This window comes from Cinclus cinclus, chromosome 4, assembly GCF_963662255.1.
Source record: "Cinclus cinclus chromosome 4, bCinCin1.1, whole genome shotgun sequence".
NCBI classification, from domain to species: Eukaryota; Metazoa; Chordata; class Aves; order Passeriformes; family Cinclidae; genus Cinclus; species Cinclus cinclus.
In genome coordinates, this window is record NC_085049.1 from 29,215,593 (window position 1) to 29,238,032 (window position 22,440).

The 22,440-nt window shown below is 39.3% G+C and overlaps 1 protein-coding gene across 1 annotated transcript in view; it reads right to left on the minus strand.

The window, feature by feature from the left end:
• Window positions 1-7,031: 7,031 nt before the first annotated feature.
• Window positions 7,032-22,440, minus strand: part of DCP1B (decapping mRNA 1B) — a 38,319-nt gene continuing 22,910 nt past the window's right edge. The window contains exons 5-9 of the mRNA XM_062491896.1: window positions 21,260-21,395; window positions 16,927-17,055; window positions 15,350-16,189; window positions 8,848-9,096; window positions 7,032-7,112 (exon numbers count right to left, since the gene is read on the minus strand). Coding sequence (XP_062347880.1) covers window positions 7,032-7,112; window positions 8,848-9,096; window positions 15,350-16,189; window positions 16,927-17,055; window positions 21,260-21,395 — 1,435 coding nt within the window. The remainder of the gene's footprint in view (window positions 7,113-8,847; window positions 9,097-15,349; window positions 16,190-16,926; window positions 17,056-21,259; window positions 21,396-22,440) is intronic.

Genomic DNA, 22,440 nt, shown 5'->3' on the forward strand with positions numbered 1-22,440 from the left:
CCAGAAAAGGAGCAGGAACACTTTAGGTTAAATACCTGAAGAGTGGTTGTGCCCCTCTCTTCTGTCTCTGAACCTGGCCATGTTCCCCTCCCCACCTTCTGTCTGTCCAGGCCTGCCCTCTCAGTACAGTGTAACTAAGCAGCTTGTTATAGTGTGATGACAAGAGCCCCACTTCTGTCTTCCTGTCACCTCCTAAGCTGATATTTTATCTCTGAGATCTTCCCATTTCATAACCTGTTTTCTTCAAGATGCGCACACCAGAGGCATGAGGGCTTGTTGTCTTCATCTCTGGGCATATGGCTGCTCACTGCACTGGATTCTGGTGAGCCTTTGTCTGATGGATTTAGCAGCCCCCTGCAGTGAGGGATTAGCTCAGTGTCCTGAAATTTAATGCTCTCTAAATTTCTGCTTTTAGCCAAGGAAGTGAAAGTTTTCCTGAACAAAATCATGGTTTGTTTGTGCTGTTCTATCTCCCTGCTCCCTCTTCTGATTTCTACACCTTCACTTCTGCCCCTAAAGGTGAGCTGAAAATGTCCAGTTTTCACATCTCTTTAGAACTTCTCAGTAATTTCAAAGTCCTGACTGGACTTTCTTGAGTACACAGTCATTATTTCTTCACATCTCTCAGACAAAGGAGTTAACTGGAGACTCCTCAACTTCACATTTCTACTCATTCCCTCTACCCTTCCCTCAATGAAGCTCCTGTTTTATGATCCCTGGAGGGCCTTTTCTCAAAGACAACAATGCTTTTATTTGTTACAGGATTCATCATCCTCACCTGTGGTCCTGCTGACACTGCTGAGACATTCCTAGGTTGTGGCACACTTTGGTGAGATGTGATGAACTTGTAATGAGCCAGTGGTGATGGCCTGTGCTTGCTCATGGGGCAGACAGGGGTTGCAACATCTCCCTGCAGCTGCTTTGGAGGAAATGGAGGTGGTGATTATAGGAATTGGGGCAGCGGTAAGGAGGAGGGCACAGATTGCTTGCAAGCACTAGGATTTGGCCTTCAGGGGTAAAAACAGGAGAAGGGAAAGAGGGTGAGACAGCAGAGACCGTGGTTGATGGTGCTTGCAAACACACCTCTCACAGAGATGGGAATTGCACCTCTGCTGCCAAACTTCCAGCATTAAGTAGGTGATTCCTGAACTTTGTTATGATTCTGCAACTTGGCAGCTCCCCTAATTCAAGCTCTTGGCCACTGCATCCATGGCAGAAACCAGGAGAGGCAAGACTCCCCTGATAAGGATCCAAGAGAGGAGCCTCAGGCACAAAGAAACCCTGCTCAGATGAATGTGAAATGCAGGCACTTACACTAAGTGGTAGGTCCAGAGCTACTGCTCCAGGCAGAAAGCAGGAGGCTGTTGGTGAGCCAGACTGCAAAGCAGCAGTAAAAATGAAGGAAAACAGAGCTTTTGTTTCCAGCCTGAGTAGCCCTGCTCTGGGAAGGCTGCCAAGAGCCTGCACGCTCCTTTCCTCTCTCCCTCGCAACCTTGTATTTAGAGGCAAGTGCTGAAGAAAAGCCCACAGGTGGATAGGGTCCTGAAATGCCATAATAATAATTTCTCTCTCCCTTCTAGGATGTTTGAGAATCAGATTTCAGATTTCTTTGGTGAAGAGATCCAGGGCAGGTGGCTGTACCTGCAGACAAAGGGTGTAACACAAAGAGACGTGTGGCAGCAGCACTTGGGCAAGAAAAATGATAGTATTTATGTAGGGTCTAAGCATGGGATTAACATCCCTCTATGCACACAGTAGCAGCTGTAGGAATGCCATCATTTTCCAGAGTTCCCTCATGGCATGGAAGCAGGATACTCTTGCTGATGGTGAAATGTCATCCTTTCTGTTTATTTTCTCTTGTTTAGTCACCACACACTGGAGAGTTTTCCTTCTGCCTTTACAGGGCTGACCTTGCTTTTTGTGGAGTTTGTGTCCAAATAGAGAAAAAACATATCTTAATTAATATATGCTCCAAATAGCTTAAAAATATTGTGTGGGGCTTCTTTATTACCTGTTTGACTGAGGCTGCTGCTCTCAAAAAAGGTGCAGTGACTTCCTATTGTGTACACCAGATGTTCATTCTAAATCAATTTATTGGGGTTTTTTATGTTGTTGCTCACCAATTGAAAGAAGCATGGAGATTACTTGCAACTCAAATTCTTTCCATAACCGCTATAAAGAAAAGGCATTCCTATATTAAACACATTTTCTCCAAAATCTGTTTTTTAAAGTGACATAAAATCTCCTTTTTGTCTCCACTTTACCCTTTCCAGTACTTATTTCCTGCTTTTTTTTTTTTTTTTTTTTTTTTTTTTTATCTTCCAGCTATACTTAAAGCAATGTGGTTCCTGCATTTCACATTCACTTCCATGCTGGGCAGATTTATATCTGAACGCTCTTTTCTGGTTCGAAGGTGCAGTCTCCATTAGATTAAAAATCCCCACAGATCTGAAGGGATACATTCACACCACTCTCTCCTGCACTCTGAGGAAAGGCAGGGGCTGACACTGGTCCCAGTGCAGGTTCAGCACAGGGTGCTGGTGATGGGGAAGGTGTTTGCCCAGGCTAACTTTATCCCAGACACTCTAATCCCCACTAAATTAGGTTTGTGCTAACCTCGCCAAGATCCCATCTTTCTGCTGGCTCTACACTGAGATTAGGCTCAGGATCAGCAGCTACCCTGTGGGAGGGTACCTGCAAACACTCCTGGATCCCCAGAGTCAGCCAAGGTAGGGGATACAACAAAGTCACCTTTTGGTATTTGTGGCATTTTCCAAGTCCTAATGTCAGTCATGAGGGAGAGCCTTCAGATCCCAGTTTCCCCAGCACCTCAGATCAGTTCAATGCAGAGCTGCAGCTCCTCGCCTCTCTCTGCTCTCCCCACATCCCAGCCATGTACTGATACAGTGCCTGGGCTCTCCTCTGAGCCCCGTGACATCAAAACCAGCCTTGCCATTTGCATTAATTCTTCTACAAGACATTTCACCATGTAGCAATCTTAAAACAAAAACAAACCAAAAAACAAAAACAAGCAAAAAACAAGAAAAATGAAGGGAAAAGACAGAAAATACTGGCGTGGGAGCAGGGATGAGCAGCTAGGAGTGGGTGGCTGGGATGGGCTTCCTCTTCAGCAGCAGAGCCAGCTCACAGTATTTATAAAGCCACAACCTTTGTTTCCTCAGTGTCTTGCAGAACCCCATTTTCCCATTCCAGCATTCTTAACTCAGCTGTGCACAGATTTACATCTGAAGGCCAGAACAAGCTTGTTAGAGACATTCACAGGAGTCTGAAAAGGCAGAGACTTGTAAGAGTCTCTTAAAGGTTCTCAGAATTAGCAGTAAAGTTTATGTAAGCTGACCGAGGATTAAATTTTTAGTGCATTATTCATCTCCAGGAGTGGAATTTTGTCTTTCTGTAGGTTTGATTAACTCTTCTGGGTAAAGTTGCCTTGCCATAACTTTTTTTTTTTTCATTAGACCCTCCAATGCTTACTGAAAAATGTCTTTTAATTTTGCCTTTTCCTCAGCAAAGACTTCCAAGTTTGCTAAAATATTGAACTATGATTTTAATGTCCTAAAGGGACACTGGTATCTCCAACACCCACTGATTTTATGACTGAAGTTCAAAGCTCAACATGTTCTAAATAGGCTGTCAGAGGAGGTGGAGCATCCTGCCTGTTCAGCTGCATCCTGCTCCTGGAAAATTTTCTTTTGCTGCACCATTTTAATTACCCCCATTGCAGCTACAACAAGCAGGAACAACAGAGCGCTAATGAATAAAAATCAAATTAGGAGGTGGAATTTTCTGAGAGAAAATATTTGGATGCCTTCACTGAGTATCGTTGATTTCCATGATAGACACAGACAGAAATTATTCTTCAATGTCTCACTGACTTTTTACTCCTTGTCTTCTCACTCTAGTTTAATAGGTATGGAATTTTTTAAGGGAGTGGACAGTGTTTAAGCAGAACTACACTGAAAACTAATATCAACTCAAGGCTGAGAATGGATTAATGCATAAAGCACTGCTGCAGCTGCTTCTGGAATTCTTGCTAGTCTCAAATGTACAAGTTATTTAATTCTACTGGAAGAAAAAAACAAAAAGCACAACTCAAAATGAGCAGTATCACAAGAAGTACATAAACAATAAAAAAAAATTACACATACATACTGTGAAATCATCTAAAGTAGAGTTAATGTGATCCTTTTATACCTCCTGATTTTCTACTTGCTCTCTTTTCCATACTCAGATAAAGAAAAAACAAAACATGCCCAAAGAAAGGCAATTCTAACTGCTGCAGTCTTTTCTTCTCAAAAGGCCTTGTTAGCCTAAGAGGTCATAGTTCTCACAGTGACTTAAAAAAAAAAATAAAAAAGAGGAACCCAAATGTTCACAACCAGCAAATTCAGAGGTGATCTGCCAACCCCAAAACACCTTTTTCGGTATCATGCACAGACCCGGCTGCATAGAGATACTCGCAGGTGATACAAAATTACTAAAAATCCACAATGCCAAAAGGTAGAGATGAAGTTTTCAGAATTCCATGAAAATCCTTCAGGTTTCCAGCACACTGGAAGCCTCCAACTATATTTCTGGATACAGCCTTTTTCTGAGACAGGTACTTCGGTTCGCAGTAGAAAGGGACATGGCTCAGTTCTGTACTCTACTATGACTCCAAGCAGAGTCTCCAATTCTCAAATGCACCTGATAAAGCAGATCTGTCCTCTGAGATGGAAACCTAGACAAGAAGTTTGGTTTCATTTTTCAACAGATTTCTCTCACTACTTTTCTGCTGTCAGGGTTTCTTTCTGAGCTTTTTCTATCTTCTTACCACTGCTGTTCTTGGTAAGCAGGATAAACTTTAAAACAGCACCTCCATTCTTTAGCAACAACTTTTCTTCACAAAAGGCAATTTTATGCCTTCTGAATAATCCCAGAAATCCCTTACACTGCAATACAGTGAGAAAAATAAAATTCTGCCAGCATTACTTGGTGTAGATGTAACCAGAAGAGAGGGCAGTGAAAAGAAACCCTGAATTAGCTCAATCCTTGTCTGCTTTATGATAAGCCTCAGCTTGTCAAGCATAATGCCAATACTACAGTTTTTGTAAGCACCAAGAGTTAACAGATGATGTAAAAAAAATGCCCTTAATTTCTGTGAAATGGTCTGACAAGTAATAAATAATGTTTTTAGAACTTCTACTTGTCTTTTGGTAAATAAAATATTTCCCCCATAACTAGAAAATCTATTACCAAGATAGCTTGAGATGCTTAAGGATTATTTTTACCCAGCAATTAGAGAAGTTCTGCATGTCAAACGAGGTCTTAACTATGTGTGCCCATCATCTTTAAAATGCACTCTCAGATAATCCAACATGACAGACACCAATTATCCATGTAGTTAGTTTCAAACTCTTTTGTGTAGATTGCAATTTCTTCCACACCAGTTCATTCCAAAATAATACCAATTAACTCAGTAGAATCCCATAAATTATAAAGGCTACATAAATTATGAAGGCTACAGTATTAGAATTTGTTGTCTTTAAAGTCTGCTTTTCCTGGTATCTGCTCAACACATTCATTTCACTGAATCTGCAAGAATCATAAAGTAACAAAATGCAACCAGAGCATGACTTGCTGCCTTCCAGTTACTTAGTGTAGGGAAACTCCAGCAGTTTCTTGGCATTATTGCTTACATGAATAAAGAAAGTAGCTCTTGACAAGTTTTTTTCCCTATGTATTTAGATCCTTTCCCAAGAAATGGGAGCAAATTCCCCCTACCCTTGCATGAGGCAGGAGCAACTGCTTGACTCATTACAATTCTACTAATTGAAACCTGCAGCCAAATTGACACTGAAGAACTTTCACAGATGAGGCTACTAAGTTGTGCCTACCTCAATACTCACAGTAAAGAAGACTAAGTAATCATTCATGGATTACAGTTTGGGTTCTCTGCACCCACAGAAGAAATGCCTCCTCAGCAACAACTGTGTATTCCTAAACTGTAGCAAACTGGCACTTCAGCACCAGATACTAACAAAAATATACATAAAATTATTTCAATAATTTCTTCTAGTTGATTTAAAATCTGATGTGTCTTCTGCCAAGTGTAAAAGCATTTTAGAGTCATACAAACGAAATATATGGCCCATCATGCAATAAAATGAAATCAACACATAGTAGGAATTATCCATTTTTATTTTTTTTTAGAAATGGATCAATGAAATCACGCTTTAAAAAAAAAATTACACCAGGTAGCATTCCCCTTAACAAATTTTCACATTGCTTATAATTATGCAGATTGTACCTGGAATAATAGAAACATGAATCCAGTGTCACCCCAGAGCTCTGTGTCAACACAAGTACATTCACAACCCCACCCCCCCACCCCAATTCCTCGAACTCCTGCAGAATCCCATTTCTACATCTAGCTAAAAATATTCTTGTCAAAATAGAAAAAGATTTTCCTACAAAAAATTTTGGGGGAAGTCATGACACCACTTCTAAACTGCTTGGCGGACAAAGTAAGTACGACGATGAGCCTTCCCGAGACCTCCTGTTCCGAGATTCCAGCCGGATTTCCACGTTCCTAAGAACAGTCCAACATTGCCACCATGTGGTCAGGGACGGGCGCGTTCCCCGGGACAGCCGCGCAGGACGGCTCAGGGAAAACCAGGGACAAAAACCTCGGCAATGAGTAACCACGCTGCAAGTAAAAAAGGAAACTGGATCCTGAGAACTGAATCCTTATGCCGGGAAACCAACTCTAAGTACGTACCAGGGTAAGGAAAATAATTTAAGATATTTTGTGATTAACTCTTCAGCGTCGTGACGCTCCCCTTGCTAAAGGCACAATCCATTTCTCACTTTTTTTTTTCTCAGTACAGCATGTATTTGCCAACAAGGAAAAACTAAGTGTATGCAAAATGCCTAAGACCATTTATTTCTTCAAACATAATCATACTTGAACATTTCAAAATCTTCTTCCTGGAGTTCAGGAAGCCAAGGAAATTGATTTAAAAGAGGAATTTTCACATAGACTTTTTCAGCGCCGCCTTCCTCACACTGAAGAGATATGCTTCATAAATAATGTTTAAGAAGTTGTCATCATTCTGAAAAACAAACCAGGTAATTGTTAACAGGATAACTGCAAAAGAGATTAGAAGGTTACTCCATTTTAAGGACCAGATACTTTAGCCTTACTCTTTTTTTTAAAAAAGAGAACAATGGCAAAGCCCTTTCCTTCACTGAAAATCTGTTTGATTTCCCATGACTGCACCTAAGTAAGGAGCAATGAGTACACAGAAAGAAGATTTTCTAAACTCACAGTGCATTTAAATTGCATCCAGTGTTGTTGCATAATAACTCTGTGACAATACTGAAGTTACAACCCTGCAATTTCTCTTCTTTGCCCTCATTTATCTAGGGACTTCCTTAAGTTCTAGTCTCTGTCAGGTCAGTGATAATTACAAGCATTTCTGAAGCAATAATGAAACACTCTAGATTGTGATCCTTCACTAAAATCCTACCTGGGAAAATCTTTGCATCTTGTTTAGATCTTTTAGGCTTAATGCTCCTAAAGGATGCTGCTTCTTTTGCTCTGATGTTTTAACCTTTTTTTCTGGAGAACATTTTGCAAGAATGAGTCAGCCCATATTAAGAAAGAATGTCATAAGTAGCTCACATAAACATATGAGGATAATTACAATCAAGATAATATTTAAGGTAAAATTAGGCACATCCAAGATTGTAGTTTTATATAATGGAAAACGACAGCTAACAAATTGGCAGTGAACAATTTTCAGGCAACTCAGTTAATCCTATCTACCACCAAGAATAGCAAGGTTAAATATATATTTTACAAGTACAAAGTTACAGAGGGTAAACCCCAATCTTCCGTGATTAGTTTCCTCTTTAACTTCATGTATGGTTTTAATAGTATCCAGACACTCAAAGTATGTAAAGACAAGATAATGTGGTCTTTTTTTTTAATCCCAAAATAAAAATACAGGGGAAAATGGACAAGCCTCCAGCTTGTTAAAGATACTATTTCTTTCCTGAATTTATAACTTAAATAACGTTTTAAGTAACTTACAATAATGACTTTTAATTTTATTCCAAAGCCTTGCAGGCATGTATTTTTGACCTACAAACTGGACATGTTTCTCTGCTCCTTGTGCTCTGCAGCCAGGTCTTTAGTTATGTAATCCTTCCTCAACTTATACTCTTCAGATATAACTCACACAGCAAGCTAAGGAAAAAAATCGTAATTATGCATCATGCCAGAGCAGTAAACAGTCATCTCATACATAACATTGTTAATGCTTTATCACAATTAAACCTGAAAAATTGCAGCAAAAGGAATTTTATTCCATGTAATTCTCTAGTTCAAATGCTAAACTGAATTAACATATATTCATGTTATCTAGCCCATATTTTAAAGTGGCTCACACTCATCCTGCAATTTTAATCTCCCATCTGAATTCCTCTAACTGCTTACACACATCTCTGAAATAGTTGGCAGCTAGGATAATCACCCATTATTTATCCTTAGCTAAAAATATAATAGATGTCTCTCTGTCTCATAGGCTGACCTCGCAAAGCTTTCAGTCATCTCTGTTCTTTTCCACGAAATTCATTACCTTTCCTGAACCCCAAATCAAATGCATTAATCATTAACGTAGTTGAGCCAGCAGTGTGCAAGGAGACCCTTGCACAAGTAGCCCAACTTCCAACATAGATGTAATTATTCATTTCGCCTTTAGACAGATACAACAATTACAGGGTGCTTGTATTGAAACGGGCAGCAGGATTTTAAGGGGAGTGGGGGAACTCTTGGCACTGTACCTGGATGAGGTGCAGAAGTGTTTCCTGCAGCTGCAGCTTGGTGATGGAGGTGCTGCTGGCCACGGCTGGCTCTGGGGCAGGCAGGGGCAGGAGCAGGCTGGCCGAGCTGGCAGCTGGCTCAGGGTTTGCTGCGGCCAAGCGCCCGCTGTCAGTGGCTTTGGGTGGAGCGGGCGTGGGCTGGGTGAACACCATGGGGGACATCAGCAGGGTGGGGGTCACAGTGGCAGGAATGCGCTGAGGGGAGATGACCTGTCCGATAAAACACAGGCATCAATGCAAGCTATCTGCTTCATTCTGCGGGAATGGAGAAGGTGGGAACTGCAGAGAGATTGGCAGCAGGCACAGACTGCTGGGAGATGAAACTCCCTCAACATCACCTCTAGGTTCTATTTCCAGATTAAAGGGTCTTCCATCCAATCTGAGACTGCAGGCATGGATTCAAGTGTGATAAATCTATCTGATGGGCAAATGTTCTTAGGACAAGAGAATTTTATTACAGGAATCAGACTACTATTAAATATCAGCACTTAAGAGAATGGAGCCGTAAAGTCTTCCACACAGGGACAGAAAGTCAGCAACTTTAATCTTTGAGAACATGAGACATGCAAATATCACTGTTAAAGACTAACCTCTGTACCTAATACTAGAAAGTATAATTAAATATATATATATGTGTGTGTGTGTATTTTACCTTCTCATTTTACTTAAGGAGAGAGAGAACAAAACCATAGATTCAGTGATTTAGCTAAAGATTCATAATGAGCTCGTGGCACTGTCAGAAACAGAAGAGACCCACAACACACAGCTCACAAAACCAAAATGGCCTCAGAGAGAACTTTGATGCTGAAGCATCTCCCTCAGCATCCTAATCATACCAAACTGCACATCTGCCAAATAATTTTCGCCTTCAAATTTTGCAGTGAATCTTGGAACTGTAAAACATGCAGTATTAGCAAATATTATCAGATATAATATTAGCAAATACTATCAGATGTAATATACAACATAACAGACTGCTATTTCACTCAGCGTGCAGACACCAGATCTCTCTGCAGGTAATTCCAGTAATAAACCTTAATCCTAATCAGCCATCTCTTTGCTATTCAAGCATCTAATATTTTTAAAGAACGTACAAAGGAATTGATACAAACTCACCAAAGGTGCTCCCTTTTGGATTGAAGCATGATTTATTGCTGCCATATTAAGGTGAAAGGCTACTGAATCACTTTATGTCCTGGATTACATTTCAATTTTGAAGAAAAATTAAGGTTAAGAAAATAGAAGTGAGGTTAATCTCTTAGGTATGCAAAACCACACAGATTAGCATTAAAGAACAGTCATATTTTTGTAGCTTGTCTTTCTCCTGGTTGTGATTGTTCTACCCATGATATTTCTGAACAGTGTTTGTGAGACCACAATACAAAGAGAAATAGAAACAAGGAGGACTGAGATCTCATGCTGTTTTATGGAAAATTTAAGGAAGCAGAAAGACTAAGGGTCAGGAAAGAAAGCATGCAATATACACACAATGGAAATATCTCTTTTTTCCATCCATTATTTACCCAGTTAGGTAAATATTGTGTCTGTTTCTCAAAAGCAGGGTACTACAAAACTCTTGACTACAGCTTTCTTCTGACCCCACAGCATGTAATCAAAACAGCAATCACTAGGACTGTGTTCCAAGCCTCTGAGCAGAAGTACAAACTAACTGAAGGTTTGCTCACCTATGCTTGAAATTTTGAAATTTCATTTTAGAAGAAAATTGTGAGTCCAAAGTGATGTCCCTCTGTAGAGTGAGACCTTCAGACTCTGCACAGATCTTCTCCTGCCTGTGGAACAACAATTACCCCCAGATACTCATCCATGCTGCTGCAGCAACTTCTCTTTAATTTACCTCCAGCAAAATTGGCAGGGCTTGTTTAAACAAGATTATTTGTCCTAATGTGATTTCAAGAATGCATATACAAAACTGCTCTACAAGAGCAAAATCCTCCTGCAAAGGGAAGGTTGGGATCAGCTGGAGGAGATAAAGTGTCCCACTAACACAGCTGAATCTACAGCAGACTCTGTCATACCTAAATAACAGGGCCTTCTAATTCAAAAGATGTCTTTCTGATTTGCCCAAGGCAAACACACAAAACCTGGGATAAATTGTGCCCTTAATAACAGACAACTCCTTCTGACAAACACATGCTGTGGTTTAAAATACACATGAAGAATGCTTTGTCTTCTCTGGATAGAAAGGTCTGTTAGGTAGGACACGCCAAGCATATGGAAACTATATGGAATGAGCAATATTGCCATCTGCTGGTGACACAGCCAACATCTACAGGGTATTGCAGAACTTCAAATACTGAGTCAGAAGAGTAATAGAGACTATATGTGTCTTTATTCAGTGCATAGCATTTATGTCTGTACTCAACATTAGAATACATTTTTTGCTAACAGCTCAAGCTCAAAGCTTCTGCCATTGAACAAACCTTTACATAAAAAGCATGGATTGTTTAGGGTTTGTTTTAAACACACAGCAAAATTTTAATCTGAGATTCAGTTCAGATCACCTTGAGTCACTGGGACAACCGACACGCACGAGAAAACAGGACGCTGATCTTGGCATTACCAGTGCAATTCCTGTAACACAATGCTTTTGCAGAAGGCACTGTAAATGCTCTGTAGGGACACTAACAGCCTTTGGACAAATCTTCTAGCATTGAGTAACCTCTCACCAGTCATAACAGCCCTTCCAAAATTCTGTTGATCAACTTCTTTCCCACAGAACCTGAGCTGCTTGTTCATCCATTCTCTCCAGCTGTCAGGTCAACACTTAAATCTCTGAATCACAAACAACAGAGTAGGAATCTGCCATCAGCTGTGCAGCAATAAAGTAAGAACAAGAAAAATGTGCAGAGTAACTGGTGCAGTATCTTACATTCTTTCCCTGAAGCCCAAATGCTCACTAAGATATCAGCTTGGTGTTCTGTGTGGCTGTTGGCAGCTGGATGACACCATAGCTGGCAAATGCAAATAACACCATGAACCAAGGAGCGCACTGCAATGCAAACTGGCATCTTCTGTTGCTTCCTGTGTGAACAGAATCCCAGGGGGATCAAGTGTTCCTCTGGAACATCAGCACCCAGTGGGTGCTGAGGGCCAAACAGTTTTCAGAGACATTGCTTAAAACTGCTTAGACTGTAATTCTAAGAATGGTGCAGGAACTTTAAAGGCAATTAATTAAAACAGAGCTGGCTACAACACTAACATTGCTTTGTCTTTCAAGTTTAGTTTAGAATATTCTAATTCCAGACTTTTGCTTTTTCTGTATGGTGAAGTGTAGTAAGAGAGGCAATACCAAAAGACAAATAATTACAGAGAACAAACCATTTGCTGCACTTGTTGTTTAGCTACAGAGGCTGAAATTACTTTTTGAAACAAATTTAATGCACCTATTTGCATTATACAATTGCATGCTGAAACTGCAGTCAGGACAACAGAGAAGCAATGGTGAGATGCTCACACCAAAGACACTGAGTTTCATGCACATACTCAGAAGATGTAACATTATGGACAAAATACATTCTTGATGGAAAAATGCTCCAAGAAATGCAAAAAATGAGCTGCAAGATATGCAGCCTTCTGAAGAAATGCTAAATTTGTGTCTCGGTTATTGTCAGCACTTTTAAAACCATAATTCTGATTAACATAAACACTTCAGCATGCATGTATCTATAATCAGGATAACACATGCCTAACACTAAACATATCCCTAAAAACCCACTGTAGATTAATGCTTTTTTATTGAATCTTAAGCACACGTTACTCACTGTCTGCATAAGGAATATTTCACAAAACAGGGCTGGCGCCAGACCAGGCTGAATGCTTCCAAGTATTATTCTTTGGCTTTTGCTTTTTTCCTTCTTCTCTCCCCCCCCCCCCCCCCATTTTTTTGGTAACTGATCTCTTCCTTTCCATGTGGGAGATCACAGTTCTTATACCATATGGAGATGCAGCAGAAGCCAATTTAAACTTGGACTTGTAATGTGTCAGTTGTGAAAGGACTATTGCTTACATTTTCTTAGTGCTGCTGATGGATTTAGGGTGTTCCTTTAATCTGATTTTTCCAACAACAGACACTGCTCAGATATCTCTCCATTCCTGTCAGACTTTTGCTTTTTCTGTATGGTGAAGCATGGTAGGAGAGGCAATACCAAAAGACAAATAATTACAGAGAACAAACCGTTTGCTGCACTTGTTGTCAGAATCTGCTTTGATCAATTTTGCATGAGCATGTGCAGATGTATTTGTGCCAATTCAATTTCACTCAAATACCTACTCTGCAGGCATGGCAGCACTTGAAGCCTCTGGTCTGCTGCAAGGATAATACTATAAAAAGATTAATGTTGGTTTTAAAAGTTGCTTTTTATCTTCCAGGTTCTTTTTCAAAAGCAGGCATGTTTTGTGTGACTAATTCATGGCTCCCAAAGGAACAGAGTCCTTCCTTCATTTTTAACCTCCCTGCTCTTGTGACAATCTGCTGCATGTGAAAGAGGCCATTCCTTCCAGACTGCAGAGCTTTAGGTATCCTAAACAATAATTAGTGACACTTTCATTATCATTCTTAGTCTATGCATTAAATCTCCAAATTTAATGCATCTAATATTGTGTTGATAGCAGCTATGGCAGCCTGCAAAACTACTCCTAGACAGACTCAGTCTCCTTGTTCTGCTCACAGCCATGCAAAGAGAGTCTCAGTTGCTGCCTTTTTTTTTTTTTTGATAGGCAAACTTGCAGTAATACAATCACAGTGAATGAGCCTTGTTCCAGAGAAGACCTAACTTTTCTCACAAGCTGCTGTTCTACCTATACTCAAACACTCAAACTGTTGCAACTGCATTAGGCCAGATCTTGGGAATAGCCTTTCCACATTGCAACTAATGCTAGCACCACTGTCTTTTCCATATATACAACATTAAAGTCATTGGCCATAGCACCATCTGTAGGGATTTTTCACTGGAAAAATATATCACTGTATTTCCTTATTTTTTATTCATGCATACTGACTTACAATGTGAAGCCTGGACTTGCCTCATTTCCCTTTTTACCTTCATTATGTCCTCCCTCGTGCTATCAGTACATGTACCAGTGAATCACACAGTTTCTTAATTTTAAAGCAGGCAAGTTCCATTCCCAGTGAAAATAAATAATTTTTTTGACTTTGGATCCTCCTTTTATTCTTTAGCTCTCCACTGGAAAGTCAAAGTTACCATCTGCAAGCAACTGATCCTGAATAATTTCAATGACTAATCCCCAAAAAACTCTTTCATACAGATTCAAATCCTACTGCATTAATTAAAAGAACAAAAATAATGACGGCTATTTGCTGTATCAAATTAATATTCCTCCCACTTCTCTCATGGAACTAGAAAACTTGACCTGTCACAAACTTAGTGACAGATGTGGCTCTTTCATTATTAAATTACTCTTTCAACTTCTTCATGTATAGAAGAACTTTCTAGCATGTTTTGACAGAATTAGAAAAATAGAATGAAAGAGAAAAACAGAATAAAACAGAAATACAAGAATGGAAGAGTCACTATAGAAAAACAGCTTTTCAACTTTACACTGGAAAGGGGAATGCTTGGGATCAATAACTTCTAGATTCCCACACAAGTCAGACTCCAGTACAACACAGCCTATCCATAATGCAGGAAGATGAAAAGGGCTTAGATGCATTCCCAGACAGGACATGTAAAGACATTCTAGTGTAGGAAATCCTACAGAAAATGAAGTTGTTAAAGACAGTAGTTGTTTTGGATGGGACATTTTGTAATTGCACACGTTGCTTTTCTGAAGAACATAAAAATGTACTCAGAGATACAGTCTCTTAACATCTCCTGATTTTTTTAAGACACCAATCTGACTTCCAGGACCAAAATAAACAGAACTTTCTGTTGTCATTCAAGTGCAAGACCTTTTTTCAAAATAATACACAGCAAATTGAAAAAAAATAGCTAATGAATATCTGGAAGCAGCAGGTGAGGTAGAAGATAACTACCTGACCAATATACAAATACTGAAAAAAAGCTGCTGTTAGAAAAGAAAGGACCTTTTAAGTATCTTGAGCAACTGGCATACAAAAGAATGCATATCTACACAGAGAAAGCTATGACTAATTTTTCAGAAAATGAATATTAAACCCAAAATATTACACTCTGTAGCAAGCAATTACACATAACAGCCCAAGTAGGGCAAGTGAAAACTAGGTGACTTTTCAAAGGGACTCTGGGATAACCCAACACTGGTTGTCATTGATGTGTAAGAGATGTGGCCTTCAGGATTTACAACATCACATCTTGGTAAATCAGGACTTACTCGATGTTGGGAAACTATCACCTGCAAATGAATCACGCGCAACATGCAGCAGGGCAGTGAAGCCTCAGAGAACATCAAGTTTAAATGACTGCTAGATTTCTACTTACTTATGATGAAGAAATTCCCCACTTACCTGGAAGAGAGCGCTCTGTTTTTCTGTTCCTGGAGCCTTTTCTATCCAAGAATCCAGTGGTTTCAGGGTATTGGTGTTCTGGGTGACAACTGGGAACTTAGCTGCCAACGTTGGTCTGCTGGATACATGGAGCTGCTGTTCTTGTTGTACTATCTGGAGTTTTTTCAATAGTTCTTGAGGTGAAATCACCCCAGAATTGGCTGTTTGATTGCCAGAGAGAGGAAGTGACCGTCTGGGAAGTTTGGATTTTTCTTTACTAAGTGTCTGAGCCTCTAAAGTCTGGCCTGGTATGGGCCCATTGAAATACACCAGAGGGGGCTGGCTCATGTTATTTACTGGTGCTGCTGGTGCTCCAACAGGAGCAGGAGTCCTGCTGAACACGGAAACTGTGGAGTTCACAGGTCCTGTAGCACTGGGGTCCACTGTAGTCACCGACCCTGACTGACTTTGCAACTTCTGCAGTAAGCTCTGAGTGCCAGCAGTGTCCTGAGCTCCGTGAGTTGTTGCCATGCCGTGGGAAGTCACAGGCTGGAAGAGTCCTGAGAAAGTCTCCCCCACGGGGGGGACATTGCCATTTTCACAGAGGCGACTCTCAGGGAACTCAGCGAGGGGATGGAGCTCTGTGCCACGCACCATGAGCTTCTGTATGGCAGGGCACAGCGGCTTCTCTGCACTGGGGGAGTGCCTGCTGGGCTCCTCGTAGGACAACGAGCGAACCACGCCCTGCCTGACAGGGAGGTTCTCCTGGTGCTGCTTATTGAGTGGTTCGGAGACATCTGCCTTGTCCTGTTTGCCAAACAGTGCTGTCAAAGACAAGTGCTGGGGTTCAGGATCCACACCCTGTGAGGGGACAAAGGAAAAGAGTAAACATAGCTCCTTCATGCAGAATTTACATTAAGTGGTGACAGTATTTAACCAGTGGAATTCAATGAGAAGCTGAGAAAACTGCTATGCTCCTTTTTTTCCCCCGAAGAGGCTTTTTAATAGTTTTGTCACATAGGAAGGGCAAGAAGACTGTTGTCAAGCTGCTAATGTGGGAGAAAATCAGCAAATCTGAGATATAGCAGTGGCTTTGCTTTAAATAACACGAAAGAGCATCTTCTTTTACAGCCACCAGTACAATATTAGTAAGAGACAGAAATCTGTGTATGAAGTAGAGCCACTTCTCATGCATCTGCTGGTCACAGCTGAATTCAGTTTTTATGATTTTGCCGTGTGATTTGGCTTGAAGATACACCAAGAGAGTTCATTTAAATGATTTCCCCTGGAAAAAAAAAAAACAAAAACCCACAAAAAGTGTGGTCCAGCAATTGACTAGATCAGCTTGTGTTGAAAACAGCACCTGAAATTTGAAAGACCAGTATTTCTTTGTTGCATCAGGATAGTGTATCCGTAGTTTATGTGTTTCTATATAATACAGTGGGGGTTGGGGAGCTTATACAAACCAGATTAGTTGTGCTTTAAAATCATTCCTGACAGTGGTTCCATCCCAAATTCTTGCAATGACCTTCCAACTCAAATCACTGTTCCTGTTAGTCAGTGCAGCAGCAGCAGTCAGAAAACACCACAGATTTTACCTTGCTCTGCTGGGAGATTCTCTGATGCTGATTCTCACTCGGCTTCACTGGAATGGGTTTGATTAGGTTGGGGTTGCTATAGATTGCAGAGGAACTGGTTATTTGTTTTGGCTCTGAGCACGTCTTACACTGAAACAGAACAAAAGGATTTCTTAGTGTGTGTGACAGTATCTTCTCTCCTAGTTCCCAGCCACAGTAAAATACAGACAAAACCGGGTATTCAATAACCAAAAATACTAACTGCAGCACTGATGATGAAGTATTATGCTATTAGAAGAACTGTAGGAACTGAAACCTAATTTTCTAAAATTACAAGACATATGTAAAGCTGAACATTTGATTCCAAGACTTCCCTTGCATGAGGCTTCTCTCTAATTTATATCTCAGTATTCTTTTTGGCCTTCTGCTTTTCCTGCACTTCACAAACAAAATACTTTTTAAAAGCACCTTAAAAACCAAGCAACAGACATGCTTTTCCTGCATCCAACAGGCAGCTAGAAGTAGTTTAGATCCATGAAGGAATAATGTGCCCATAAAGATAATTTAAAATGCTTTCATCAAAAAGTAGAATTATAACTCAAACTCTTTTACATAAATCTTCATATGGTAGGATCTTGCAGGATGCATATACATGCACAGAAAAGTAATTAAAGATTTAATAAATTTGTAGAATCAGTAGGATTTCTTATTAAATATGCCTATTATTAAAAATACTTATAAAAAAAGGTGGTCAGGGACAGATAACTGAAAGTGATCAGGAACAAAAAAAAAGTCATCTGGAAAGAGAAGGGCATGACTTAATTCAGAAAAAAAAAAATCACATAAAATGCTCCATTAAAGAGACATAGTAAATGGAAAAGGAAAACATGAATAAGATGCTATATATAAGCATATAGTCAATGAAACTAAAAAAGCATTGGGTATACATGGAATGGTACTGTCAGCAGAAGACATATTTGGAGTCACTGTCACTTGATACAGTTGAAACCAAGAAACTGGACAGGTTTTTAAAATAATTACTTAACCAGAAGTTAATTCTATTAATTCTTCTATGAATTCTAACCCCACTCTCAAATATACAAAGCTGATCACTTAACCCATTTCCCACACCTACTGTAACAATAAACAGAGACATGTTGGTCCAGGGCTGCCCAGTAAATCAAAACTGGAGTTCTCATGGGGACTTAAGGGGCTTTAGTAGGTCATGAATACTTTCAGTTGTTTGTCAGATTGGACAGATCCTACATGGACCAGAACTGCACCTCAGTAAGATTAAATAGCATTTTTTTTAACTCCCAAAACAGTTCCCTTTCTAATGATGCTGCCTTTTCTTCAACGTATCTTCTTCTCATTGCTATTTTTCAGTATAACTTTGGGCAAAAAGCACATAAGCTTTTTCTTTAACACCATGGATAACACCCTTTTGAATATTTCCCAGAGAGTTGTACAGAATTTAAATAATACCCTTATTTCCTCAGGATATTTTAATAGGCTGAATTCTTCAGAAAACTTAAGTACCTTAGATTCCACTGTCATACCCTGCATGATCACAGAACTAAGCATATAAAAATGAGATGAGAAGCAGTAGTATTTAACAGAGTTGTCACTATATGAGCATATTTTAGACCAAATTCCTCAGCCAAATGAGCATCAGTACACACAAGAATGACATTGACCTGACTTAGTATCATTGCTGTGACTTGATAACAAGGCTAGTAGGTTGCTATCTAACACACAAGCACATGGAAGAGAAAAGAAGCCTGTGATGATATCAGAGCAACCTATAACTGTTGGAGCTCAGAATATAAAGCTATTTGGCAGATGGGGAGCACGGCCTTGCTGATGAATAAGTTGGGAGCACTAGCATGGCATTTTAAGTAACTGTCATGTATACAGGTAAAGAAGATATCAGATACTATTATCAACAAACAGCCAAAAGCAGCATGAAAGAAATGCCACTATGCTCTTTAGTGATGGAATGTGAGTCCTCACCAGCTACAACATTTGGCAATTATTATGCCTTGCTTCACAGGTCCTTTATTTAGTCAGGTGTCCTATTCAAAGCTCTGCTGCTACAAAAGATGCCTAAGTAATCAAAAGGTTCTAAGATCAAGTCAAAGAAAGGCTCAGCAACACTGGAACAAAACTAGACACATATGGTCAATGTGGATCAAAAAGAGCAAGAAAATCACTGAGGGCGTTTTGAGAAGTTTGGTAGAGTCAGAGATATTTGACTGCTCTGCATTATGAGATTCATACTCCACCTGTACAATATGAAGCTGAAAATGCTAAACGCTGGGAGAACTGTGTAGCAGTTCAAGACAAGGCACAATGGTTAAGGAGAAACCCATTTTGTCATGCTTTGTTCTGTACCCTTGCAACTCTTCATCTGGTTTTCTCCCTAGCTGTCAGTGAGGCCAGCATTTTCTAACCAGAGATCAAGAGAAGGCAAGTGTATAAGAAGTACATTAAAAAAAACAAAAACAAAAACAAAACAAAAAAAGTCCCCTCAGTGGTTTAGCATCTTAAAGCTCCATTAACTCATAAGGAAGGGGAAGCTATATATTTTAGTTTGCTTGTAATGCAACCTCCACATGTACAACAATCGGGGAACAAGATATACCCTTCAAAATTAGTTACACCCTTAAAAATTGAGCAAAATTACTTAAAAGTTTTGAAAATTGATGCTCTTATTCTACAGCTTCCAACACTTTAAAACACTCATCACTGAATAAACACAGAATTCAAAGAAGAGAACAACATATTTCAAAACTAATTTCAGTACATAAGATTGTAAGTAATAAAACATACACTGACAAGAAAGCAGATGCCATAAACCAGTCAGAAAGCATGACTGCTCTGAAACATATTGACATTAAATAGAAAAATGGTTGTCATTGCCTTTATTTATCACACTCTTTTGAAATTTATATTACTAGCAATACAAGAAATCACACACATCCTATTCATAAGAGGTCAGGCATTCCTAGCACTCAAGTCCCAGATGAAGATGAGGAAGAAGTTTTCATGTTATTTTTTATGTCCTTGTCAATCCCTTAAATGCAGAAAGATTAAAGATAAAGTAAGAAGCAAATCTACAAAAGGTTCTAAAGGGAAAATAGTCCTAAAAGCTATTATTTAAACAACAGAATTGCATCTCCTTTGTCTTGATGTCTGTGTGCTAATACAGAAATGGAAGGTCACATCTTTTAGATTTATCACTCTTTTCACAAAATCTGGAGACAGCCTAATATTTTCCCAGTTTTCCATCTGCAGTATTTTTAAGGTTATCTAATGAGAACCTCTCAAACATTTCAGAACATCTCAAGTCATATTCTCTGATGCTAAGATTAGATACTGATTCAGTATTAAAATATGGGAAAAATACTGGTTTTGGAAGCGTTTGTCTACTATAATATATTAAATATCTACTACAGAAAATACAAAGGCCCCAAGCTTCAACAGCAACTATACACAATAAAAAGGGCTCCATTTCACCCTAGCTCAAATAGTTTGCCATCATCTTTCTGTGGATTTTATTAGTAGCTACATTTCAGAAAAAATAAACTCAAGAAATTTAAGGAGAGAAAAAGTTAAGATATATGCACCTGTCCAGTCTCTTATGGAACACTCAGAAGCTCTATTATCGCATGACAGCACATAAGCAATACAGGAAACAGCAGCAGGAACCTGCAGGCTCTGTAACAATTTGCAGATTATATATGGAGAGTTAAAATTATTAGATTTTTATCCCCCAAAGTAAAACGTTTTTGATTGCTCAATAATAGAGAACATTATTAGTCCATTAGTTACTTCTTTATTTAGAAGCCTCAGAAGACCAAAGCAGCACACGGGCTGAAATCATACTACATTTCAACCTTTTCATTTCCTTCCTTTAGTGCCTGAAAGAAGCTAACAACCACAATTAAAAGCAGTAACTTCACTGTCAAAAGTCTCCTGAACCAAGTCCTTTGTACAAACCACAGAAACTATCACCAGGTAAATACTTTGCCTGGAAAGACAGCAGAGCTTGCAGGTGCTCCTCAATAGGCACAGGAGCTCTAAGGGTCAGAATGAAAGGCAATTTATACTTGCTCCGATCCTCTACCATTCAACAAATAATCAATCATATCCATATTCTCCTTCCAGAACTTGTTACTGACAGCATTAATTTCTTTTGAAGTTTTAGCAAATTCTGACAAAACTTTTTTTACCAGCCACTTCTACACAAAATGAGAGAGTGCACTGTCCAAAATCCCTTTGAGTAAAACTATTCAAAGGTCAAAACCAAAGCTTTTATGTTTCACAATGTAAAGTTGGGAGCAAGTCTCACCTTGGTATACTCATCTTTGGCCTTGGTAAGCATCCGTAAGATATCCACTTCTTTGTTATTAGCAGAATTCATAATCATGGGGGACACCCCTGTTCCTGTGCCCTGCTGTGCTTTGAATTGTTCCTGTTGAGTTAGGCTGAAAGATGGAGAATATATGAGAATAAAAGTACAAGTAAAATAGAAAAACTTAACCACAATTACTGTACAATACTTGATTGGAACTCAAATATTTGTCTTTCCCCATCTACTTTAAAATGTGCAGTAAAAAAATCACTATTAAAGCATATCTATAAAATCATAGTTTGACATGAGATTAATTTTCTCCAATCCTGAATATACTAGACCATAGAATAAAATTTCCATAACTGAGTCACAATTTCTATACCCAGAAGGAGCAGGGAATTTATAGTGTTATTCAGCTCTGCTGCTGGTGGAAGATGGCAAACACACACAAATCAGGCATTAAGTACTAGCAAATGACCAATTTCCTGCCCCAGCTGTTTTATTATTATTGTAGAATACTGAGAATTAAAACACACAGCCAATTGGCTGAGCAACAGGGTATTTTTTATCTATATGAAATACTGCTATTATAACCACTACACATGGTTTACATTTGCATGAATCCTCTGAAAACTAGGTTTTATTGTAGTAAATTACCAGTTTGAGAGCACCTAATCACCACTAACCGAAACTTGAGCTAGTTAACTAAAATGAGCTGTCAAAAACATGGGTTTCCTAGGTTATTTCTGTAAATTCATCCCCATCAATTATTTCTTGGGTCACAGCTGACTCATTTTAGAGCTGTAGGATATACAGCGAAACCAACAAACCCCACTGAACAAAACCCCACCACTATCACAGTCTGTGTTTCACACTTTTGTCACTGCAGAATGAAAAGCAGCAGATATTACTTAAAAAGAAAAAAAAAAAAAAGATATATGGAGGAAAGATGACTACCTTCCCAACCAGTATTTTATCACAAATCCTATCTGGTGTGTCTAACCTCGTGTACCACAGGCAGCTGGAATAGCCAATCACTCACTGCCTGTTCCTACCCAGCCCCGTTACTACATCCCCCACATTACAGCTCTAAAAAAATGTAGACTGCATGTTGATAAAATCTGTGTGACTTAAGCTCCTTCCTTCACCAAGCAAACATGAAAATCTGCATGACAGTC